The 27,319-nt window shown below is 41.5% G+C and overlaps 1 protein-coding gene across 1 annotated transcript in view; it reads right to left on the bottom strand.

Annotated features, from left to right (window-relative positions):
- Window positions 1–27,319, bottom strand: part of SLC5A12 (solute carrier family 5 member 12) — a 346,093-nt gene that overhangs the window by 204,676 nt on the left and 114,098 nt on the right. The window contains exon 3 of the mRNA XM_069623503.1: window positions 14,920–14,985. Coding sequence (XP_069479604.1) covers window positions 14,920–14,985 — 66 coding nt within the window. The remainder of the gene's footprint in view (window positions 1–14,919; window positions 14,986–27,319) is intronic.

The raw sequence follows: 27,319 nt of genomic DNA on the forward strand, positions 1-27,319 counted from the left end.
TGGAGCATAAACATATCAGTATTAATCAGTATTTCAATCCCTTTACTGCTGTGAGTGAGATGTCCATTGTCTCTGGTGTTCCATGTACAGATTTTGATATTTCATGTTCTTGTAGTAGGTAGGGTGTGGAGAAAGCTAGATAACCATGTCCATACTTGCTCCTTGTTGCCCTCGCTAGTTTCAGTACATCTGCGTAACACTATTGTACCCTCCTAGGTTGCTGTTACTTTCAGTTAGCACTCTCTTTATCATTTTGAAGCAAATATGCTATCACATTGGCATAGTGATCCATACAATATCCTAATTGTAGAAAGTTAGGTATGTAGAATGTAATCGTATTCACAGTCTCTCATAATATACAATGAAGATTAGCGCTCAGCAATGTTGAGTCCTCTATAAAGTCAATGTATTCTAAATCTCTGGAGGTCAGTACTCTAAGTGGTAGTATAAGGACCAACAAATGCAAGCTATGCACCGATCAAGTACACAATTGTTCTGTGCCGGAAATAAGTTACTTAATGTAAATTATAGCTTTTTTTCACAATCATTAGTAATCCAATTACAGGGTGCATCACTTGAGTATTAAACACTTCCATGATCGGACCATTGTTTACTATTATACTTGATCAAGGCGTTGCACGCTGATCCTCAGGCATGGAGCAACTGTCCGAAATGGAACTCTGGTCCGCATCAATTGTTATGTTATTGGGGTGTCCCTTTCAATGTATGTGATACATATTGACTGATTTTGCTTTGTGGGCCAATTTGTCAGTACTCCCACGAACCCGAACCGATTACGCCTTTTCAGATGTGTAAACACTTTTTCTTAAATGTTTTGTTCGTACTAATGGCATCGTTTTGTCTTCAGCAAACCCCTGGTTTTCCCTTATGTGCATGACCTTTGTTGTGCCTGCCTTAGCTTTGTCTATGTTAATTTTTCTCTAGTCTCCTACACACTTTACGAGTAATATAAATCTCACCTTCACGTTCTCCCATTTCTTCTCTTTTCTGCAACATTTGTTTAACAGCCTTATTTGCCCCTGTTCCAGAATTGGAGTGGTTACCATGTGCATTTGACTCTTACTGTTCTACAGGTGCAGAACACTCTTGTGGGGATATATTGGGAGCCTGATTTACACCCTCAAACATAAAGGCTCTTTTGCTTCCCATTCTTTTTTTAATAGATGTTTGCCTGCAGATATCTTCGTGTATTTTACTACACAGTTTCAATAATAACTTTAATGCAAATTGAAGAGTTCCCATATCTGGAGTCATAGTTATAATGCTGTTAGTGGTGGACTCATGACTCTCTTCAACCACACTATCTGCAAACCACACAAGTGTATCAGTTAGGGTATTGTTTGTTGAACTAATTTTATCCACAGATCCCCTGCCTTCCGAATTGATTATTTTCGTACCAGATAACATTTCAGAGACTGCCACCATGGCTATTTTACCTTGAAGTGAATAACATAAATTCAACAGCGAATTGTTGTCAATTGATGTCAGTCTCGAGGCATTTCGAGGCAGAATCGGGGGGATACTCATAATTGTCTTTCACCTTAAGAAAGTATTAACCAAAATATCCTCCTTGTCCGCGCTTCCTACAGAAGTCGAGTTGCAATCAACATTAAGAATAAGAAACAAAGGTAGCCATTTGTGGTATCAAGTGTTGGTATTAGCCAGCATTTATCTCTTCACATTTAGATAAGAACATATACATTCTACATACTAAATAATTGATGGAGCTGAGCAAACTGAAAAAACGCCACGCCAACACGTGTTTCAACCCTGCTGTGTCGTCCTCAAGGCGTATAAATAATTGAATAACTGTATACCAGCCAAAACATATGTGTAATCCAGTGGTAACCTCAGTCAATTAAAGAAAACAAGCGTAACAGATAACATGACACATATGTTGTACAGTTACCGAGGGTGAAAAGAAGGTGAGTGGGGAGAAGGAAGAATAACATTAGTAATCATGGATTCAATTAAAATCATCGGCAAAATATAATCATAAACAGAGATTCAACAGATAAATGCATTATTCCACAGATTGGATATGCTTTTATTGTACACTCATAGCATTGGCAAATTTCACTAGGTGCGTAAGATGACACCTGGTTGACGTAACCTCATCCAATAAACAGTAAATATAGCGGAAGGTGATTTACCTGACAAGTTTAGGTGAAATTATGGTTTAGGATATGTACCCACACGATGATTAAATGCATGTGCTCCTAGTATTTAGGTCATCAGAAGTTCAAGGTGTCTGAAAACAAAGATGGACTATTTAAGGGCCGGCCTGCATGTGTGCATGGTTGTCATGCAGCTGCATACTGTTATATTGTAATACTTTATCCATAAAACCAAAAAGTTGGCTTACCTGCCTGTTAGCATTCTGATAGGGAATTTATGCGCTATATGGGTGAAGCGCTGTGGTAGTTGTGTCCACAGTGTTTGTATGTTAGCAGCAATGGATATATAGTTTCCATATGATTTCTCAAAGAGAGATATATAAATGTTGGAATGGATGCATGCTGAAGTTATACCAATCTCCAAAAAAGTTAGTAGTATGTGCTACTGGATAATTGTATTTGTGAACTTGAATGTGGGAAGTGTGGCTGGTTAGTGATTGCGGTAAAATTGCTTGAGTATTGGTATAGAATGACACCTTTGAACACTCACCAAATAATCCGCATGAATGCCAGCATGTAGGTATTCCTGCTCAGTGGCCGTTCCAAGTGCTGTGGATGGGGGCGTTGGTTGAACGGACCTACAACAGCTAAAGAATCGGATATGTTTGATCACGTGGCAGGTCACGTGGCAATTGACTGATGTTACCACTGGATTACAAATATGTTTTGGCTGGTATACAGTTATTTAATTATTTATACTCCGTGAGGACGACCCAGCAGGGTTCAAACACGTGTTGGCATGGTGTTTTTTCAGTCTGCTCAGCTCCATCAATTATTTAGGAGCTAGTATTCGTGAATGTATATGTTCATATCTAAATTTGAAGAGATAAATGCTGGTTAATACCAGCACTTGATACCACAAATGGCTACCTTTGTTTCTTATTCTTAATGTTGGTTGCAACTCGACTTCTGTAGGAAGCGCGGACAATGAGGATGTTTTGGTTAATCTTGCACAGTTAATATACGGGGCTTTGTGAGAATTTACCCTGCATATCCTCACTGCTGATGCATACCTCACAATAACCCTCCTTCTTATTATTCATTGTTGAATTGGCTTTTCTGATTAGATTTTCGAGTTTGCGCACATCCAGTTCGAGGACAATTTCTCCCACATCCAACCTTAAGAAAGTACTCTGTTATTTTTCCTGCACCTTTCTTTTTACGCAGGTATTCATGCTCAAAAACCCCCTTATCATTACTGGATGTTTTAACCTTGTTATCGTCTGTGTTTAGTAATCGCTCTCAAGACGCCTCCTCCAGGGACATTTTGCACCTATGGAGATTATAATTCACTTTCTTGGTTCTGGGTTATGGAAGCATGATGGTTTATGTTTTGCTGTCGACTTAGTTATAGATTCCGACAGTAAATGTACTCCTACCAACAGAGTTAAAACAGGTATATTCTTGCCTGCAGGTGTTACTCTTCGTATTCAATGTAGATAGTATCAGCAGATCACCTGTTCCACGGTCCAACATCCAGCATACTGCAGATTGTCTTTACACTTAGCTGTACTTGGCTGCTTGTGCTATGGCAGCAGCAGCAGTACAATGGGTTGATCACCAATTACTCTACCAGTCCAAAGCAATCCAAAATAGAGACTCCAGGAAGCTGTCAGACCACTGTGAGGACTTCCCACACCCACTCACCAAAGATGCCGATGCTGCCTCACTCTGCAGTGGAGACTGAAGCAGCGTGACCTTTCTGCCACCTTCATAATGGGTTAGTCCTTCTGATTGTCCCACTCTCCATCCATCCCGATGTCTCTTCCCATAGCTTGTGTATACACTGTATCTTCAATGGTCTGCTACCAACTAGAATGTAGCTTTCCCTAGCTGTTGCTGCCACTTCGAATTTATTTGTTTTTAAATACTGTTACCAATTTGAATCTAGCCTGTCCCTAGCTTCTGCTGCCACTTCAAATTTAGTTTGTTTTTAAATAATGTTACCAATTTGAATCCAGCCTGTCCCTAGCTGCTGCTGCCACTTCAAATTTAGTGTGTTTCAAACTGTTACCGCCAATTTGAATTTCTGATGCCCCCTTATCTGCATCATTGGTTTTCTCCCAATAATTTAATCGGCCTGGTGACTGCTGATGCTACTCCACCTGGCTGTTCCTAGCCTCCTCCCCTGATCCCCCCTCCCTTTAGCTAATACACTACACTCCTCTATTACTCCTATCTTCTTGAACCATGTTTGTTTTCTTTATATGATCTGATCCTGCCGCCTTGTAACATGGCGTTTGGCTTTCCCATTTTATGTACCCTAATTTGACCATATGTAACTGCATGCTCTGATGTAGCCACCTTGCAACATGAGGTTTGGCTTTCCCATTTCATGTACCCTGATTTGAACATATGTAACTGCATACGCTGATGTAGCCGCCTTGCAACATAAGGTCTGTCTTTCCCATTTCATGTACCCTGATTTGACTATATGTAACTACATGCTCTGATGTAGCCACCTTGGAACATGAGGTCTTGCTTCCCCATTTCATGTACCCTGATTTGACCATATGTAACTGCATGTTCTGATGTAGCCGCCTTGCAACATGAGATCTGGCTTTCCCATATCATGTACCCGGACTTGACCATATGCAACTGAATGCTCTGATGTAGCCGCCTTGCGACATGAGGTTTGGCTCTTCCATTGTATGTGCTTGGATTTTACTGCACTTTATTATTGTTGTAACCACTTTCTTAAGCTTAAAGCGCCCAGATGCCTAAGTGTTTGGTGCACTATATGGGGGCTGCCATCGGAGACCACTGGCAGCCCCCAGCCAGAGAGGCAGAGGGCTACCAGCTTCAGTGCCGCAGAAGTTGGTAATCTGGTGGAGCAAGTCCTGGTGCATTATGATGTCCTCTTCGGAAGACCACACGCCGACATTGAAGGAAGGAAGAGGATCTGGAAGGACATTGTGGCTGCCATCAATGTGGAGGGGGTGGCAGCCCGCGACATGGCACATGTCTGGAAGCGCCTGGAGGACTTCAGGTCCAGGACCCTCAGGCAGGTCCGGAGCCTCTTGGAGGCAGCGCAAGCAGAGGGGTGCCGGGTCCGCCTTACCAACAACCAGATGAGGGTCCTGGAACGTATACGCCTAGTCCTCCACCTCCAGGTCCTTCAGAGGCAGACCTGTCTGGAGTCGAGTGGTAAGTGCCCATGGGTACTGATTGTACACAATGCATGTTGAGGTGCGCCAGGAGTGTGCAGCTTGGACATATGTCTGGAAAGCCCCATGTATGGATGTGTATGTACTGTGGCATGGTTGTGATGTGACACTTGGATGCTGGTTCCACCTTCATGTACGTGCACGGCATACATGTGCGTGTGTGTGTTTGACATGTGTGCGAATGTGATACACCATGGATGCATGTCACACAGACATGTAGGAGGCTGATTGGCAGATGTCGCATAGTTGCCAATGATTTCACTGTGACAGGTGGTGGAGATGTACAGATGCATGTATGTCTGGTGGCATGTGTGCATGTGTTCTGCACTCCCTGTGTTGCATGTGACATCAGGCTAACCTTCAGATGCTCATGCTGTTGTATGTGCATGGATGTTGCTGCCTGCTGCAACATTCCTGTTAATTTGTGCATGTGTGTGGGTTCAAATGATATGTGTGTTGGGGAGTGTGATGCAATCTGTGAAGTTGACAGTGCAACTGTCATGTGTGTATCAGACCACTGTACAGTGCCCTGATGCCTGTGTTCTGTCTCTTCCTGTCTGCAGCATCAACTGATGAATAGGGCGGAGACGGTGCTGTGGAGCACAGTGGCAGGGATTCCACCACCAGCCGGAGACGCAAGGCCTCCCGGGTTGTCATCTCTTCAGGGAGTGAGGTGTCTGGTGCCGCATCCACGGCCGCAGCTGCCGAGGGTAGGTCCAAGAGGCTGAGGTCGGGGGTGGACTCCTCGGCAGCAGAAGGGGCAGATGAGCCCCGACAGGGGCTATGGAGTAAGATGGCACAGAGTCATCCAGGTTGATGGGGGGGGTTTGGTTGAGGAGGAGGCCGTGGAAGGCCCATGCACGGGGCCTGGAGGGGGGCATTTCACTGGTGCTAGTGGTGCAGTACAGGGGCAGGGACAGGAGGCAGCACAGGCCACTGCGGTGGTGCCTGTGTGTAATCCTGTCCCCGATCCTGTGACTGCATCATCCTGCACCAGCAGGGATGCCTTCGTCCAGACCCATTTTCAGAGAGGGGATGCGTGAACAACAACTGGCCTTCCTCTCCCTGCGGACATGGCTATCCGGGACCCTGGCTGGGGTGGCGTTGCGTCAACGTGGCATTCAGGATGACATGCAGGGCTCTCGTCTGGACAATGCACACCATTTTGAATGCCTCATTGACCGTGACCTACTAGGACGGGTCAGCAGTGCTGGGTTCCTCCATGTGCTGGAACTTCTATCGACAACCCTCCTCAACTGAACCCCCTATGCGCCAGTCATCCTCCGTGCCATCTACCTGCCCACGTATCACATGGGCACCCTATGGAGCTGCCCCTGACCCAGCGGCCAGGCTGGTGGAGGACACATCCCTGCGACAGTCGGGAGTCGGAGGTCCAGCAGGGGTGGCCACCCCAACAACTGGACCCCAGCAGGAGGAAGACGTGCAGGCATCGACAGACAGAGCACAGGCACCACAGCAGCAGGCTCAAGGTGGGAGCAATGATGGCTCTGGGCCATCATCATCACAGGGGCAGGCATCGGCCAGAGGGCAGGAGGACCCTGGATTGGGAGTGTCTTCCGTGTGGCAGCAGTTGGGCCGGCAAATATATGCAGGGCGGAGGCAGGCGGAAGAGGCACGGCTCATTATGGTCAGGGTGGAGAACTCCATGCACAGGGCATTGAGGTGGGCTGAGTGCCTCGAGGCAACTCGCAGGGAGTTGGAGGAGGCCATGGCTGCATCCCTGCGAGACCTCGGGGCCAGGGAAGAAGCCCACCTCCAAGACGTTGAGGAGGAGTTTGATGATGCCCGGGACATCAACAAGTGAGCCGTTGGATTTGCCCACTGCCTTTGTACATAGTTCTTTAGGGTTAGGTTTCCTTTTTTTTCTTTATTTTGGAGTTCATAGACTTTGCTCCACTTTATGTATATAGTTATTTTTATAGGATTTTTGGTAGGTTTCCTTTTTTTTGGACATCATGGACCCTTAGTACTTTCAGTGTATATAGTTCCAGACTTGTACATACTTTAGTTATTTTAACATCCCATGGATCAATGGTATTTTTTATTTTTTTCATGTACTTTATTTGGACATTGGAAATGGACCACTTCCCTTTTTTCCTCTTGTGGATTTTTGTTTAACATTAGACTTTTTTTTCATTATCTCTTAATTTACAAGTTCGAATTTTAAATATGTTTTTTCATTACATTGTTTAATACATATCATATATCTTCATTATTGGTGCAGTCTACTCTTATTGGTTTTGTGCATTTCTCTATGAGCATTGCCTCAGTCATGTGTTTCCACTGTGTGGCTCTGTTGTACATTTATGCATGGCCATGGTGGTTCTTTTGAGACTCTCATGGCATGGGTAATTTGGGAGTGGGTGCAGTGGATGGTTGTGTGCTTGTACTGGGGGCAAGGGGGAATAGGGTTGGAATTAGGGACATGGGTCTGTTTTGTTAGGACATGTTGTTTGGTGGGACATGAGTCGGGGCCTGCTGGCAGGTGCCCGTCACTGCTGGGTGGGTGGGTGAGGACGCAGGGGGACATGAGTCGGGGCCTGCTGGCATGTGCCCATCACAGCATTTGGGTGGCTGTGGGACATGAGTCGGGGCATGCTGGCAGGTGCCCGTCACTGCTGGGTGGGTGGGGGACATGTGTTGTGGCTCACAAGTGCTTGGTGCCATGTGGGCTGTCTGCGGGGCATGGTCACGGGTGTAGGGTAGTCCCCTGTGGAGTGGGATGCCTGCGGGGCATGGTCAGGGGTGTAGGGTAGTCCCCTGTGGTGTGGGATGCCTGCGGGGCATGGTCAGGGGTGTAGGATAGTCCCCTGTGGTGTGGGCTGCCTGCAGGGCATGTGGAGGAGGGAAAGGGCACACCCGGTAGTGCCCACACTGCCAAATCGCATGTAAAACTCCCAGCGCACCCCTCTGAATACACGTACCCTGCTTGCACTATTGAAAATATGTGTAAAAGTCCCCACGCACCCCTCGGAACACATGTACCCCTCTTGCGCTATCGAAAATGTGTGGAAAAGTCCCCGCAGACGCCTACGAATACACGTACCCCACTCGCGCTACCGAAAACGCATGTAAAACTCCCCGCGCACCCCTTGCAATACGCGCAGGCAGACCATCGTCCCTCCCCATGCCCAACAGATAGCCCATCCACCCGCCCCATGCCCTACAGGCAGCCCATACCAAAGGGGGCACTTTTTCCACACATTTTACCTAATGAGAGCGTGGGACGTGTATTACGAGGGGTATGCATGGACTTTTACACGCATTTTCCTGCTTGGGGGGGCTGTATGCTGGTCCCCTGGCCTTTGAGCTATGTAGGGGATTTGTGCAATGTTTTTGGTGCACGGGGCAGGATTGGGGGCGTTACTGGGGCTGCTGCAGGGTCGCTGCGCCACTCTGCGCCACAGCTGGTCATGGATGTTGAAATCCATGAATACGTTGTGCGTTGAAATGGGTTTTGGCGCCCACGGCTGTTGCAGACTCTGTGTGCCAGCCGCGTGCGCCACTTGTGCTCCGAATTCTATGAAATACCCCCTTAGTATTGATCCTGATTATGACTAATGAGCTTCCATTGGAACAAAAGTAGTGTGCTCAGATGATGTAATGTAACAGGGATGCCAATTTCCAACTTCTGAACTTTCTTTTTAGAAGTCATTGTTATCATTCTATTCATTTCAATTTGTTCAAAACCATGAGTAAAATTCCCAGAATTAATTAGTTTGTAAAATGAAAAGATGAGGTCTTGAAAAGTGGAGTCAGGTTTACAAGTACTCATCTGCTCACATAGGGCTTCCTGCTTCCTGCTTTGGAGATTGCTATCACACAGATTGTTTTGAAACCTGTGTTAGACCACTTGTAACTGCATGCTCTAATGTAGCCACCCTGCAACATGAGGTCTGGCTTCCCCATTTCATGTACCCTGATTTGACCATATGTAACTGCATGTTCTGATGAAGCCGCCTTGCAACAAGTGGTCTGGCTCTTCCGTTGTATGTACCTGGATTTTACTGCACTTTGTAATTTTTGTAACCACTTTCTTAAACTTAAAGCGCACAGGTGCCTAAGGCTTTGGTGCGCTATATAAATTCCAAAAATAAATAAATACAAATAAATACACCTAGCTGCACTTTGCTGCTAAAACATATAGTATTGGTCCTAGTTATGACTAATAAGCTTCCCTTGGAACAAAAGTAGTGTGCTCAGATGATGTAATGTAACAGGAATGCCAATTTCCAACTTCTGAACTTTCTTTTTAGAAGTCATGGTTATCTTTCTATTCATTTCAATGTGTTCAAACAATGGTAACCATGAATAAAATTCCCAGAATTAATGAATTTGTTAAATTAAATGTAACAATGAGGTCTTGAAAGGTGGTGTGCGGTTTACAAGTACTCATCTGCTCACATACGGGAAAGGATGCATGTTTTTCTGGTTTTACAATACATTTCCTGCCTTAGAGATTGCTATCACGCAGATTGCTTTGAAACCTGTGTTAGATGTTTTTAGGCATCTTTTTCAAGGATTGTCCAACTTTTCAGAGAAAATATCCTGCATATCAATTGTTTTCCAATTAATGAAGTACTTGCATAGAAGAATACATTACTAGCTAATTCAATTATACTATACTATATACTATATACTATACATATACTATATTTATGAGCTGCATGGTTCCTCATTACCAGGTTGGCAGTAGGGGCCATCTTAAGCACTTTTGGGGCCCTGGCAAGGGACACCCGTGGGGCCCCCTTCCACCGAACAAAAATGAATGAAGTAGTCTGAATATCTGGTGGCCCCCACCCCTTTGCGATCATCACTCAAAGCTTGATACGCTGCCTCGCAAAATAAGCATAGGTTCTCCCTTTAAGCCCCACTACCCTCTTATTCTTGCTCTAATCAGAATGATAAAGAAGTAGCATTTCAAGGACAACATTAGCAGTCCACTATACGGGTACTTGTGTTGTAGCATAAGTACAGAACACTTTTCATTACTAGCAGCCACAACAAAGGTATACTGGCCAGGACCCAGATCATATGAAAAAGGTGCACATAATCCAGAATAGACAACTCAGATTAGCTGCCTCATATAATGTAAAAGTGATTGAGCATGGATACAGGAGACCAATCAGAAGCAAGACGAACGCTACACATATCACAGCATAGATAGTGAATGAAGATTAGAAGCTTCTAGGAAGGTGTCTGAGACGGAGAGTAAAAGGGCATCTTTTTATCAGTGGAGAGCAAAGAATCAAGTAGTTGTGGTGTGCAATATATAAAAGCTCACTATTATTATAGGGGAAGTAACACTATAGCCATTGAAAGAAAGTGTGAGGCATTTTTCAAGACCATACCCTGAGAACAAAATCACTCTGAAGGGTGACATTTTTACAAGGTTGTGGTACTGGTAAATTTAATAGATTAGGTAATATGAGATAAAATGAGATGAGGATCACACATTGGGTAGACAGTGATGCTGAGATTCGGGCCCATTCTGCAAATTCTGCCATTTTATTTTCCAATTCTTACCATGAAATAAGGCAATGCAATTTCATAGAAGTGACATGGAAAGTAACCAAATCGCATAACCCAACTTGAACGTTTTTTAAAAACAAAGTTTTATAGAAGTGTATTATGCAAAATGATGATGATTCTAGTTAATTGTCTCCATCATCAAAGGAAGTATTAAAGTACCAGCAGTGTAATTGATGTGATCCTAAAAGATTTTATCTGGGTTTCTCTTTTCATATTTTAAAGCTTTAAATATGCTAAAAAAGGCTTGTGAGATTGTTATTTATAAACGTGCAGACAAACCTCTGAATTGTACAAAAAAAGCAAACAGTTTTTGTGTCAAATGAACAGACCTTAAAATTTGCTTGCAAGAGCCCTGCAATATCTGGTTGCTTCCTTCTGTGTAGAGCCCCTCCAACTCAAATGGCCTATTTAAAAGGAAAGATCAGGTAATGGGCTAAAAAGGCAAACCTTTTTTCACAGAAGACAGCACAGTACTGTCGGTGATATAAAATGATTTGTCCAGGACCACTGTATCACCTGCTAACAAAGCCAGGACACAACAATGAAAGCCTTGGTTACACAGTCTTTAATATGGTTACCTTACTCAGCTCTCCAGACACTTATGCTCATCATTAGGGATGGCTGCCCAGGTTTTACAACCACCCATCTGACGAAACTGATTTCTGATTTCTAGAACGTCACCATACCGATGGTTTTGTTTTTATAGCAACTGCTATCTGGTGCAGTTACATTGCTGATAATAGCACCTGCTGTGCTACAAAACAAAGTACATATACATGGAGGTTTAGCGGCTTCTGACATAGGGAAGGCTGAGTCGGCACTTGCTGGAATTGCTTTTGTAATCTTGCATATGAACACAGACATCTCTGCTTGCTTAACTCACTAAGCTATCTTCTGGACCATTGCAGCTCTCAAATGTATCAATATGCATTTCAACTTTGGCTGTGACACATGATCAAGTGGGTCCCCACAGAAAGGTGAGAATGCTACAGGAAGTGTGCTATAGTGAATACACAAACTATGTACACTACAGTAAACACAGAAAGCATTCAAGGATTAATTCATCAGAGTAGAAAGTTCTCGTCAACAAAAGACAGGCAATAGGTTTAACCTCAGCAGCATGCCATCAAATATCATGTGCCTTTTGTGTTTGGGGAACAATGGAAACTGACTTCAGAAGATCATGAAGCCTTGTGGGGCCCTCTCCAAGGTGGGTGCCCAGGGCAAGTGCCCCTTTTGCCCTCCCATAAAGACATCTCTGTTGGTGGTCGAACCCGCCGGTAGCAAGCGGGTTGGACACCGGGATGTCAGATGGGTTTATACCACCTGACATCCCGCTGCTACCGGGATATCATAGGCGGTGGAAGAATTTTTTCCCATTCCCACGGACTCCATGTGAATGGGAAACCTGAAGCACATGTCAGGCCTGCTGGGAGTTCCATGCCCTTACCCGCAAACTCTCAGTTTGGCGGTTTCAGAATGGGTTTCTCTACAATGCTACCAGCACCTTCATTTTCTGGCCGCCAACCTGGTAATGAGGCCCCCTCTGTATTTTGCAACTGCAGCATTCCTATACTTTAATTGAGGTCGTAACAAGGATCTCTCTGATGTTGCTGACTTCAATGAGAACACTTGGCAGTTCTGCAAAACATGGATTATGTATTTTCGACTTCCTGATTTTTATATGGTCATCATTCATGTAATACAATAAAGTTTTATTATAATATGATAAAGAATATGCAGGACTTAAAATAGAATGATCTTTTGACAGTGTGAACAAAATGCATCCATGCATGTTTATTTCTTGTATAAATGTTATCCAGAAAAAGGAATGCCTGTAGTGCTTATTTTCTACACAGTTTGCAATATTTGCCCACTTTGTTGAGCTTTCTTTATTGTCCCAATATGCATAAATATCTATTTCCTCATGCCAACAGCTGGTGAAACTGGTAGACATATAAAATCAAAAGAGAAACGTGAAAAGCATTTTTTGAAGTAGGATAAAAATAGTGATACGTGTATCGTATGAGTTAGATATATAGTGGGACAAAACATCTCTTAATAAATATCTGTCTTTATATTATTTCTAAAGATCATGCTGATTAATGGGAAACAGGCGGTCCTTGCGATTCTGTGAAAAATCATTTCAAAGTCATTTGTTTGGGCTCGTTTAAAAACAATAATCCTTGAATGCATGATTTGTAAATTGCCATATTCCTGGAAAATAACGTGCATGGGTAGGCCTGGTCATATACAATTTGAAAACCTCATCAAAAGCTGCTATAATCATTGCAAAGAAGTGGCCCATTCGGCTTGGGCAATATTAACTCCAATGTGTTGCTCTTTTGAACGTAGAGATGATTATCCAACCTTTCAAAGAACCTTAGTTGTAATATCATTTGTAAAAAAATATAATGCTTTTCTGTTGTTTAACCCATTACCAGCTCATTATCACAACACGTTGATGACTTTGATAGTGTTATAGTATATATGAGCTGCAACGATTGGTTGGGGTATTCCATGCAGCACATTCCCCAATGTTTTGACCAACATGGGAACTCTCCGCTGTTGTGCTGCAAACAGATTACATTTTTTGTTTTGTTGACAGTGGGAACAAAATGCATGCAGTTTTTTTTGTTTTTTTTATATATAGTCGTAAAAAGTATTTCATATATGTTGGTATTATTTGTTTCAAAGATTTCCATATTTGCCCAAGTTACTGAGCTTTCTACCATGGCCCAAAATGTCTAATATGGGTTTCCTTGTGGAAGAAGCCAATGGGACAGGAAACAAGACACATGTAAAAGGGGAGCGGGTGAAAGGGTTACTGTTTCAGACTAGGATAGTGATACTGACATCAGTATTTGATTGTTAGATAGTGTGGCAATCAATTTCCTGCTAAAAATCTGGTTTAAAAAAACCTGTCCTTTTGATGGTGTTAATGTACTAAATGTTCGTTTGAAAGCCATTTCTTTGGTGCATTTCACCATAATCCGTTCAAGCATAATTTTGTAAATCCCCAGACTTTTTTTTACAATAAATCAAACCCCTTTTTCGCCTGTCCACATTCAGTGAGAGACACTGTTGTTAGATATATGTGTGCATGTAATAATTCCTATCAAAAGGTAGATATATCTTATTTATTTTTTTAAACACCCAGACCAACACAGATTTTGATGATCTGAGATACAGGGCACTAAAAAAGAGACGAGTGACTCTGTTGATAAATAGTCAAGTGGCCTGGAAGACAGACTTAAAGATCGATACAAAATTGAGGAGAAAGTAGAAATGGAGATCCACACAAATACATGTATACAGCTTGAAATGTGTTCATGCACTGGCATCTTCATTTTGATCTTATTAAATTAATATATTGCACTTGCAGTGTTTCTTCAGAGATGTAACAAGTCAGTCAGTGCTGATGTTATTGCTTTCTGCCACCTTCATAGACACATAAATCAGACTCCTAGGGCACATCAATTCTTCAGTCATAACAATCATACTATTACATAAGAGTAACCTTTTCTTTAATCGATATTTTAAATTCTAAATTAATGCAATCCATCCACAAATCTTCACAATGCAGGGTCAGCATGTAACAAGATGTCATTTGGTCTTAGATTCGTAGTTAGAGGTATTGATTCATTGTTGGCAGTTAATTGTTCAATTCTCTCCAAACAATGTACTGACCTCTTGTCTTACTGATGTATTATGGATGGATTTATTTGTTGCCCTACTTATTTTGAAGACTGAACGATTGGCTAATATCAATATTTTGATGTGCTCTTGTTCTTCAACTGTCAAATAGCAAGAGCAGATTTTGATCAACCTCAACTTAAAGTTAAACAATAGTAGAACATGAATGTATTCATTTGGTACCGAAAACCATACATGAAAATTAAAATGCATCACAGAATGCATTCAGTATACTGCATAATTAACTACGAATGTATTGCTTATTTCTTACTCAGTTAAAGAAACAGTTTTGAAATATCTCTTACCGTCTGGACGATGTAGATTCCAGTTGCAGCATAGCGCACAAATTTGTTAAACCGTAACTCAAGATACTACAGAAAAATGAGAGAGTAGTTAGTCCTAATAAAACTTGTGTGCTGTGAACACACGTGCTGTAGATGCATACATTGATAATAAATTCTGATTTAATTTACATTGCTTTAATGTGAAAACTAAACACTTTGTAATCATAAAATGACAGATGAATGGTTGGTTCATCCAGATTTGAGAGTTGTACAGGTGTTTCATATTAAATAAATAAAAAGCAATTTTTGATCATTTGTGATGTTGATAAAATCCCTTGTCACTAACAGTTATATGACATATACTTTTTCAATAGGAAGAATTGAACAAAATGCATAATTCACAGAATTATTTGCGTGTAAAACAGGGATTTGGGTGCCATTCTGCCCACAAATCCCTGTTTGACGAATGGAGATTTTCCGGCAGAATGGAATGCAAATCACTGTTTTACACAGACCTAATTCCATGAATCAGGGTGTACTGCTGCCAATGTATGGCTTTCAGGGTCCAGATTAGAGAAGCTTTGCACCAGTGCAAGTGCAATGTTTGCATAATATTAGCACCAGGGTAAAGTTTGCCCTATTTCTTTAAACACTGGGACATATTAGAAAACCATTGCACCAAGTGCAGTTTGGCATGTTGTAAAACCAAGCCAAAAATTACGCTAGTCCAAAAAAGATACATTTTTGATACATTTTTTAACTGGTGCAAAGTTTGCCCTAGTGCTAATACTATTCCGTATTAGCACTAGAGCAAACTTTGCCATGGTGCAAAAAGACAGTGAACATGTATCTTTTTTTACACCGGGGCAATATTTGCCCTAATGCTTATGACATGCCAAAAGGCACTTGTCATGGTGCAATGGTTTTCTAATATTTCCAAGTCCTTTTAGAAATTGGGCAAACGTTACCCTAGTTCTAATACTGTGCTACTTTGCACTTGCAACTGTGCAAAGTTTCTGTAATCTGGCTCATTGGAGATAGTGACACTGGATAGACATTCAAAATTGGGAGACAATAATATCTTCTACTTAATACTGTATCACTGACATGATTAATATGATGTTACAATACAAGATTACTTTAGAGCTATTCTGTCACTAGAACCAAATGGGAATTTGGCATACATAACAATATTGTACCAGCCTAATTTCTGAAGAGATATATGTAGATGAACAAGTGTTGAATCTATGCAAACAATGCAAACAATGATTCAACACATTTGTTTCACAGCACCATTGGTATGTGACTTCAGGGAACATTCTGGCAGCCGTTCTATCAAACAATGGGTCAACATATTTTACATAATCACCTATATGTACCTAAGAACTTGTGTGATTCCTCATCAAGTTGTGTCCCTTTAGTGAATTTTGTATACTCAGCACATTAAAACACATAATATTTGTGGGGACCTGCAGTTTATCTTTGAAGTAAAATCTTGAACCAAATTAATCTAGTAGCAGGGGTGATTTGCTATAGGTTATGCTTGGTCTGTTTTTTAATAACCTGGATAGATGTTTATCAGCTTCTAAAACATGCCAATAGTTTTGTGATTACATTCTTTACAGCTTTAGATTTGGTATTTAATGTCAAGGCCATTCTAGTTTCATCTTGATCATCAACTCTATTGACATCTTTAGCATTATCATTGATCCCAACAATATAATCTTGTTCCCTTAGGTTTATAGCTGTGATCTTTCTTTATCTAACTGGAACAATGTATGCCTATACTCAAAGATTTCCCATAGGGGATGCTTCACTTGAGATTGTTCGGATGAATACTTTGGGTATAGAGGATCCAATTTGAGCAAGTTGTTTTACGAAATAAGCTCTGCATTTAAGGTGCTATTTTCTTCTTTAATTTCTACATCAAGAAACACAATGTGTTTAACACTGTGGGATTCTGTTAATTTCAAGTTAATCTGGTTATTTTTAACAATTGAAACAAATTTGTTACGTTCATTGAGAGTATCTTTCCAAATGATGAACACATCATCAATACATCTAAGCCAAAGCACAATTTCTTCTGTAAAGTATTTTTCTTACCTCTAGACTATTTTCTCCTACCACCATCCCATTGTTAGATTGGCACAAACAAAGGGAAAGTGATCCCTATTGCTGTGCCTCTTAGTTGTTTCTAGTATGCTAATTCAAATATAAATGCATTGTTTGCGAAACAGAAATGAATCATATCAAGAATCATCAAGCAGTAATGCTTGTCTCATGTTGGATAGCAGTGTATAAAAATACCACATTAAGGGCCTGATTCACAGAACATTTTACAATGGTAAAATCACATTGGAAAATGCTTTGTGAATCAGGTCCTATGTGTTGCCAACAAGAATTAATCCGGCCAAGGGATGTTGTCAATCTTACATTAAAAAAAATCTTTGGAGTCATTATGTTTGATGGAGCACCTGAAACAAATGGCAATAATGTGGGATCTGTGTACTTAGACAGGTCTTCAAACAATGACCCATTAGGCGTAATTGTTGGTTTTCCAGGGGTTTTATTCCTTTTTTGGGACGAAATAAATCACTGGCATAGTGGGAAACATGGGACATACAAATGTAATGTTTTATTGGTCTAGAATTCCCAAATTAGTCCATTCTCCAGAAAAAGTGACAAATGTGCTTTGAGAGATTCAGTGGGATCTCTGGGTAATGTGCAGTAGCATTCCATGTCTTTGGTTGGCACTGTACTTCTGTTAAATAAACTTGAGTATTAATTACCACTAAATTTCCCCCAATGGTTTAATAATGATATCTTTGTTATTTTTAATTTGTTTCAAAATGGTATATTCTTCTTTAGTCAAGTGTCCATGGATTTGTGCCGCTTGCTTTCTAATCCGTTTCAAATCAGCAATCACTACATCGTGAAAGGCTTCAATACAACCACCCAAATGAATGGTGGGATTGAATATGGACTTTTCAATGGCCATGCAGGATCAATATGAAAGTCCTCAAAGACTTAGGTAGGTGTGGTGAATATATCTGTATCTGTATGTATGTCATATGTGTCTTGTTCTGCCAAATTCAGAGTGGAAAGATCTACCAATGGTCAATTTCTTTTGATGATGCCACAGTAGGGGGTTTGAAGTTTTCTTGGTGTTCATGAAGAAACATCTCTTACGTTTTAGTTTAGCATGAAATTGTCAAAGTCGATACGTGTTTTCACATGGTCATATTCTTTAGATGGATGAATACTCAAACGTAGTACTTTAATTTCTTTCCCACTTAGTGTGTGGTCCGATAAATTCACTACCTGCATATTTTTGGGTTCTAATTGTTTCCCATCCATTTCTGTTTCCCATAATTTGTAGTTCTCCCCCAATTAAGGATTGCCTTTGTTTTTGGCCTCTGAGGCAATTCTCTTTTTGAATTTCCTCCTTGTCCCATGCCCCTGCCTCTCTTTTTCGTTTTCCCATCTTGATGGAGAAGTCTTATTTCCTGTAAAAAAAAAATGTTATTCCGTTGATGGATTCTCACTCCCACCACTGGACACATCTGATTCTGAGGTAGATGTTGATGCAGATGCTGTCTCAGATTGTCACGCGCCTGCCGTCCTGGCGCTTGTGATCGTCTTGGAAATTACGCTGCCATTGATCTTGCCGGCACGCTTCCTTACGTTCCCAGGTTAGCATGCTAGTGTTTTGCTCCTCTTTCTTTCACTTCCTACATTAGCCCCGCCCTTCATTCGCTCTGTGCATTGCAACCCCGTTCACTCGTCTTGTGCTTTGGGTTAACACTCTCCAGTTTTCCGCTTGCAGTTGCTACTGCCATTTTCCTTGAATTTCCATCTTTTCTGTCTTCCGTCACCCTCCTTGGTATTTTGCCTTCCGCACTTTAGTTTTCCTTCTTAAGTGCCCTTTGCCTCCCACTTCCCACTTCCCACTTGGGTCTCTGCCTTCTGTTTTCCCTCGCTTCCTTCTTCTCTCGGCTCCGGTGCTTACCTGCTTGTTCCATCCATCTTTCTTCCATGTTACCTTCCATTTCAGTTACGTGTTGCTACTTTGGCACCGTCCTTCCTCGTGAGTACGGAGCTTACCTTCATGGAGTACTTACAATCATGCTGTGATCCCTTTCAACATCCTCTGGATACGCAGTGGTTTCTTCAAGAGGTTTTTTTCAAGCCTTTGGCTTTTTTCCTCTTGACTTGGTGTTCTCGGGAGGGAGTCCTGTGTTCTCCAGCTTCTGTCGGCACCACAGTGGCTTCCTGCCAGGGACGACTGTATCTCTATCAGAAGAAAAAGACCACCAGACGAAAGAAAGACAAAGGGCCTGAGGTTACTTCAATGGATTTAGGTCAGGAGGAGGGGGAGTCAACAGACACTGAAGACATTGTTATTGACAAACCTCATACAGCTGACACAGACATTCCATCTTTATTACTAGGTGTTTCAGTTGATAATTGTAGCATTCATTGGTGGCCAATCCCCATTCCCGCAATATTTTGGGATATTGTTCTTCAAATTAAGGGATGGTGAGAATGCACAGTCCCCTTGATATTCTTCTAACATCCAAGTAAATTTGTCACAGTAGCTGCACCTCTTTATTAGTTGTGACTTGCCCTGAGGTTGTCTTGATGTTTTTATTATGTATGTTTTGTTCTTCATTGAATAATGTCAATGCCTGTTACCTTTGAATGGCTTCTTTGTATGCCAACATTCTAAATGCTTCTGTAGAGTCACAATAGTCAATCGTATTGCCCTCCTAAGGTGCCTATATATGGCATGCTTTCTGTGAAGCAGACGTTTTGCCCTCTGATGTTTAGCTTGCACTCCATGTACTAAGCGAGCTAATTGTGGATTTCACCCCAGGTCTGTATATACATACACATCAACTGATCCAGCAACAGATGCAGCCATCATATCACCATACACAGTTCTGTAGGCACAGAACAACCATTTAGTGTCTACTCACAGCTTGTTTGCTCAAACCTACCTTCAGTTTTCCAGCACTGGACAGGAGGCTATGTATAATCATCATATGATCAGTAAGAGCATCTTAGATTGGATGTACAGCTTCAAGTATTACGTTTGTGAAGCACAACCTGTAGAGTAGAGGTACGATTGACCTCACAGAAATACCCATCATTGACCCAACTAAAGCTGCAAATGCCCGGAACAGCCATACTTTGCTCTGGCACAGCAATAGTGTGCACAACCCCAAGTGTTCAGGAACTGACTTCACATTGCAAATGTAGATGTGTACAAACTGCCTTCATAATAAGGCCTGTGAGGATATCACAAAGGTTATGTGCTTTCCCCATAGATGCAGCCAATCAGAACTGTGCACACTTGCATGACATTCCAGAGTTAACACAGCCCTTAACCATTTTGAGGTTGATACATGTATTACCATAACATTGGGGAATAACAGCACCAATTATTATAGTGCTTAGACGGAGGAGGAATCTAGCATGAAGTGCTATATAAGAACAATGCTCATTTATAACAGGATGAGAATGACGTGCATAGTGCTTATAAATTAAGTGACGGAAGACAGACCTGATTAAAATATGTTTATTACGCCAATAGCAGTTTTACAGCTCCAATTAGGTAGTTAACTCTCAGAAGACTGCTTTGATGGTAAGGCTTGATTAAAGTGAACTGAAAGGGGATATTAGGTTTGTTTCTATTTTCTCAGCCTTGGGGGGGCTGCAATTCAGGAAAGGAAGATGTCCTTCAGCCAAATGTCTTCTAGTCTTTTTAGCAGTATCTCGTGACTGATAGTATTGAATGTGTAGAAATATACAGAAGGATCACTACACGAGTTGCATCATTGTCTGAGTTGTTCTTTAGCATGTACAAAATCAAGGAATGTGTGGATCCCATTCCTCTCATTGACCAGAGTCTGTTTTATGTTTCATGGAGGAGTGTGTTGATCTCCACATATTCTGAAAGCTGTTGGTAAATTGCTCAAGAATGTTTATTGGAGATTTAGCACTAAAAAGAACTGTATGTATTTTGCAATATCTATTCTTCTACGATTTAAGAGGTACACTCTTTCCTGATTTGGGGTGATCTGTCTATCTCCCAAACATTGTTTTCAGGAAAAGGGCACATCCTCACTTTAAAGATCACTCTTCATTCCATTGTGCATCGCTTTAAAAAATCTTCAGTCCCATAGCCGTAGAGAATAAGTCATATTGTGTGATGGGCATACATTTGATATTTTGATTTAGTTTTTGTTCCATGCATGACAGGTTCTCTTTAAAGTGTTGGATTTACTGACACATTTCAGAGTTGTTCAGATATATTGAGGGCTAAAAGCAGGCCAGTGGCCTCCCTTTGTCACCAGCAACATCTCAGCACCACTGATTTAATAGTAGGCTTACTTCATTTCTAACCAAATTCTGAACTAATACTGGTAAAAAAAAACCACTATCACTAACTCTGCAACAACTACTGTCGCTTGTGCACTTGAATGGAGGCACATTTGCTGTTTTCATAGACTTCCCTAGAATACTTTAAACATATAGAGGTTGCATATCTACAGGAGCTGAGCCACTTACATGAAACCGGTCGAGAGATAAATTCTACCGGGATGTGATCTTTGCATCTGTTCTTCCTATCCACCCTGACAATAGATTGTCTGTGAATTATTTCTATTGTTTGTAAACATCACAATAATGTGTGTCATTATGGGAACCAGTCATGAATTCCTTTTCCCCATTGGATTTTAGCATGTTTTTTGTGTCTTTTAGTATTTTGGATGTATGTCACGGTATGATGAGTTGTGTGTGAATGACTGCACCATGTATGGCGAGTATGAGTGTTGATGTTTTAGCCGATTTTTGGCATATTGTTGCTGCTGTTTTGCTATGTTAAAATGATCAGTGTATAATTTTTTGTGATTTATTCACTAGTTTTCAATTTTTGTATTACCTTAAATAAATTTTGATACATTATTTCTAAATATACTTTTCTCTGGACATATTTTTTCTGTCTTTTGGTGCTATCATAATACTCTGGTCCAGAGGCTAGAGTTACCCTGCTCTTTTCAGTGTTTGCACCGATTCTTAAGTATCCTGATAATTTGTTTTGGCGTATTGTTCTTGCAAGTACAATTATTGACCAGGTAACACCAGGAATCTGATATGCCTGAGAAATGGTCTGCCTTCTTCAAGGCATTATTCCGCAAGGACAGACAATCTTTGGAATTTGGGAGACCGGCGCCACAGGAGGGGTCTCCGGTATGTACTATTTAGTGTAAGCACGGCATTGGTAGCATAGTATTTAATGCTATTTGGCAAAGACAAACTAGACATGCTTCCGAACTTCAGTGGCCAACCAATGGTAGTTTTGAAATTCCTCATATAGAATATTTAGAGTCTATATTATTAGAGAAAAAGGCTAGACCTGCAGCATTTGATGTATTACAGAATTGGAAAAAAAGAAGCTATGCAGCAACTTAAAAGTAGAGAAAAACATGCGCGCCGTCATTTGTCCAACGCCGAAAAAGCGTTGTTGTACAAAGAAAATAAACAGTCTGAGTCAGTTAGGAATATGGATAGGGCTTTTTCACTTGGTATTCAGAAAATCTATCCGTCTAAAGACTTTCATGTATCTGATGAGCTAATTGACAAACTTCTAAATGAACGAAGGCCTGGTGCCACTGCGCCACCTCCGTATGTACCTATTCCTGTTGCTTTACCTCTTGCTGCTGTGGTTCCTCCTCCCGTAGTAATTTCTGCTCCTCATATCGTTCCTCCTAATTTTCCTCTTCCTCCGGTTGTTGTTCCTCCTCTTATCATTGCTCCTTCACCTGCACCTCAGCCTTTGCCTACTGTTACGGGTTTGGTAGAGTTGTCTTCTGCACCAGTGTTAGCACCTGTGTTACAGAATGTACAAGATTTGTCTACTCTTCCTCTTTGGAGTGGTTATGTTCCGCTTGTAGTTGACAAGGGAGTGGAATCAAAGATCGTAACTCGTAATACTGTCTCTAAAGAGAGAAAGCGCGATTTGACTGCATGGGATAAACAATGCATGGAGAAGGGTGAACAATTTCATGTTTTTGCCACAATCTCTAATCTAGAAAGTATTCCTGAGAAGAATGTTTTAATCGAAGGGTTGGGAATTCATTTGTGTGTAATGTGAAACAGATTAAATTATATAGATCTCCCACAAGGGTTGATGGATCTGAATGTTTTAGTATATTCAAGAGATACTGCGGAGAAAGTATATGAGCACGTCAAGAGGTTTTTTGAGTATAGAAGGGAGTTGGAAAGGTTACGGAATGAAGAAATTGATGGCGAAAGTTTGAGCGCTGTTTTTGTACAGAAACAGTTGCTTCCTCTTTGTAAGTCGATAAGTGAGGAAACACGAGTTTGCAAAAAGGATGCGATTGGATGGATTTCAGACATGTCGATATCTCCCATAGAAGTATATGACACCTATAGTCAGTATACGCCAGAAATGCAGAGGAAAGTGATACAGGTAATGTTAGAATACCTGCAGGATAAATGTATAAAAAGAAAGATTTGTTGTCCCGCACAATTATTGAATATTTATAAGAGAGCTTTTTTGTCTGACACTTCTTCGGCTGCCTGAGCGCTTGATTTAGCTCTGTTGCTCAGTAAGCGTTCAGAGTTTCCTATCTCTCAGTTGCCTATGAGAGAGGTTCCTCCGACATTTTTCCCAAAAGTCAAGGTTCCAACTGATGCCGCAACAGGCACAGCTGCCTATGACATTCCTGCTCATTATGTATCACAGTTTGTTCACATCCCGTTCTCAAGACAGGAAGTGAACACCATTAAGCAATCCATTCCTGATATTAGAAAGAATACGACAGAGTTCCATAAAGAAATAGAATCTGTCTTGCAGTCATCCGTATTTTCCGCCACAGGTAATACTGACTTTGCCTGATAGAATAGTCACAAAATTAAAGACTATAATTCCGAAGAGAAGGATTATTTGGGACAAACTTACTGCCTGTGTCCAAAGGAAGTCTGAGGGTGCTACCGAGTCTGGAAAACGACTATTCGTAGACATTTTTGTGCGTGGATTGTTGCCTGTTATCCAGTCGCAAATTATGTCTTCTGGGAGCGCTTGGCAAGCCAAGTCGCAATCTGAAGTATTGCATATGGCTCAGTACTATGAAAATCGAGTCAATAATGAGAAAGAAAGAATTGAAAAGAGGAAGGGTCACTTGAAAAGCAAAGTTCTATTACAACAAATTGTTAGAGGCCCTAGAGGGGGTACTTCACAATTCAGCGGGCAATATGCTCCACAGGGTAATGCGCCGTTGGGTCCTGCGCACGTGAACCAATGTGCTTATTGCAGACAAGAGGGTCATTGGCGAGCACAATGCCCAATCCTCCAGCAGAGGTCGAATAACGCATTTGGTAACATTGGTAGATGATCCAGAGGTTGCCCTGGGGCAGGGGTCCTGGTAGAAGTCAGTTTTCTTAAAATTTGCTACCTTTTTCACAGGATAATCAGGCACCGAGTGTGGATAATAGAAAAATGTTTGATCATCCTTCTGCTGCATATCTATCTGAAGACCTTCCTTTTGATGACATTTTGTTTCGCAAGGATTGCCCGAAGCAGGGTTTGGAACCGACGCCTATTCCCGTTAATCAAAAAAGGTCCCTACATTGAAATGATAGTGGTAAATAGGAAACATCTATTCTTGATAGATACAGGAGCACAGAAGTGTTCCATTGGCCATTCACGGGTTCCAAACATTCCACTGTCAGGGCAAACCAATGTTTCTGTAGGGTTTTCTGGTACGCCAGTAGCCTGTCTGGTTTCTTCGCCGGTACTGATTACATTGGGTCCATTCACGGACCACTGTCCATTTCTTTTGACTACGAACTGTGGAGAGAATTTGCTGGGGTTCAATCTGTTGAAGGAATTAAATGCGGTAATTCATTGTTCTTCGGATGAAGTGTGTTTGACGATTTCACCACAGCAATTTTCTGTCTCTCAGTTCTTGACTAGACCTTTGCCGTCGGAATTTAGTGATGATCCAGCGTTTCTGTGGGCAATTGATGACAATGATGTCGGTGTTCTACAAATTGACCCTGTTAAGATCATTTTAAAACATGGAGTAAAGTTGTAACGTATTGCTCAGTATAAGATTTCGGTTGATGGTGAGCAAGTTTTGAAAGGTATAGTCTCTGATTTTGTGCATCATGGGGTAATTGAAGAAATTGCAGGTAGTTTGTGCAATTTCCGATTTTGCTTGTGTATAAGAAAGGCGATAATGCAATTCCTTTTCATTTTATCATTGACTTACGCGCTATCAATACGATTGTTGCTCGACAATTTCCTATTGTGCCTGATGTGATGACAATATTAACCATGATCCCTGCTTCTGCTACTCACTTTAGTGTTGTAGATCTTAAGAATGCTTTCTTTAGCATTCCTATATACAAGGATAGCAGATATCTGTTTGCGTTCACCTTAGGGGGACGCTCGTTTACATTCACCCTTGCGCCACAAGGTTACACAGAAAGTCTAAGCATCTATAATAGGGCTTTGAAAGAGCAGCTTGACACACTCGAGTTGTCTACCACTTGTACACTACTTCAGTACATAGACTATCTGATTTTAGCTGCTGACTCAGAAAGTGCCTGTAAGTAGGGGCACGGTGTTGTTGCTTATTCACCTAGCAAAACATGGGCATAAAGCTTCACCCAAAAAGTTTCAGTATTGTCAACAGGAGGTTGCCTATTTAGGCTATCTCCTGTCAAAGGAGCGAAGAAGGTTGACACCTAAACGGAATAATATCATTTCTAGCATGTCTGTCCCAAATACACAGAAGGAAGTCAGAGCCTTGATAGGAATGGCTTCTTACTGTAGGCAGTGGATCTCGAACTTCTCGGTAACGATTAAACCAATGTTGGCTTTGACAAAGAAGGGCATTTCTTCGCCATTGCTGTGGAACTTGGAACACCAGAAAGCGTTTGATCTGCTTGATGGATGTGCTTTGGCTGTATTAACGAAGGAACATGGAGGGAAGAATAGGCCATGTGGCTACTTTTATTCCGCCCTTGATCCTTTTGCATGCGCTTTGTCAAGATGTTTGAGAGCAGTCGCTGCTGCTGCTGCATCTGTAAAACAGAGCGAGGGAATGGTCCTAGGCCATGCTTTAACCCTGATGGTACCTCACTGCGTAGATGTTCTATTAAACCGAATACAAACGCAACACCTCACCTCCGCACGATTAATGATTAAGCTATTTGCGTTGTGTTGATTATTGATGTATGAATAAAATCTGCATCCCCATCCATCTCCAGGGTATTGCTACTCATCTTAAAGGGCTGTCTGAGTAAGACCCTGCTCAAGTGTCTGACACTCTCTGATCTTCTGCGGTAGACTGTTACAGAGTTTATGACCAAAGACTGCAAATCTTCTGTCTCCTCTGGTAACAAATACTGACCCGGGGCTGCTCAGCAACAATTGGTCCCTTGACCTAAGTGTCCTCAAAGGTTTTAAGGAAAATTATATTGGTTAATTATTCAGGGGCTAGTCCCTTTAGAAACTTGAAGATCATACTTGCTACCTTGAATTTAATACTGTCCTCAACTACCAGCTAGTGCAGTGTTCTACAAAGGGGGGAGACAAATATGTTCTCCCCAAACTGCCGATCAATCTGACTGCTGTTTTTGGGCCTACCGGAAGCCTTTATAGTAGTTTGGCCAGGATATTACAATAGTCCAGATGGGTATTTGTCATAGCACCCACCACTAGGGCATGGTCTTCTTCAGGAATAAATGGTATAATCCGTCAAAGCATCCGCAGAGAGTAATAGACGGGATCTTGGCCCCAACATGTGTTTCACTACCCCCTGCATTCAGCTAAAGTTGATTTCTAGACATCCATCTATTTATGTCTTCCAAAACGTGATAAACTCTCAAAAAGGCCTCCTCAATGTTGTAAATTTTAATGTAAATTTGTGTGTTCTTAGCATATGACTTTTCAGAACATTCAGCACAAGTTGCCTGTGTAAATTAAATAGGGTGCTGTGGGAATAACAATGACACCATCCCAGATAATTCACATTTTGGTTTAACCATTGTGACCAGTGATCTACTGTACGTCATAGTAAAGGAACACCATGTGTCAAACCAGGGTTAGCCCTTAATTGCAGGTGTTTCATTGTGATAAACATGAATTAATTACAGTAGGTGATATATGACTACTTAGGCAAATTGTTCAAAGCTTTAAACTTCCGGCCCTATAAACTCCATCTCTGGATTTCAGAGGGATTAACATGGATTAGACCATGTCAGCTGATGCAACATCTATATTACCTCTTAATAATGGAGAAACCCATCTCGCTATGTCACGGGATTTGTTAACATTCACCGTTAGTATCCCCTTGTGGTGATTCGGAAATATCCTACAGAGACC

The sequence above is a fragment of the Ambystoma mexicanum genome, chromosome 11 (assembly GCF_040938575.1).
Source record: "Ambystoma mexicanum isolate Mex_15411 chromosome 11, UKY_AmexF1_1, whole genome shotgun sequence".
NCBI classification, from domain to species: domain Eukaryota; kingdom Metazoa; phylum Chordata; class Amphibia; order Caudata; family Ambystomatidae; genus Ambystoma; species Ambystoma mexicanum.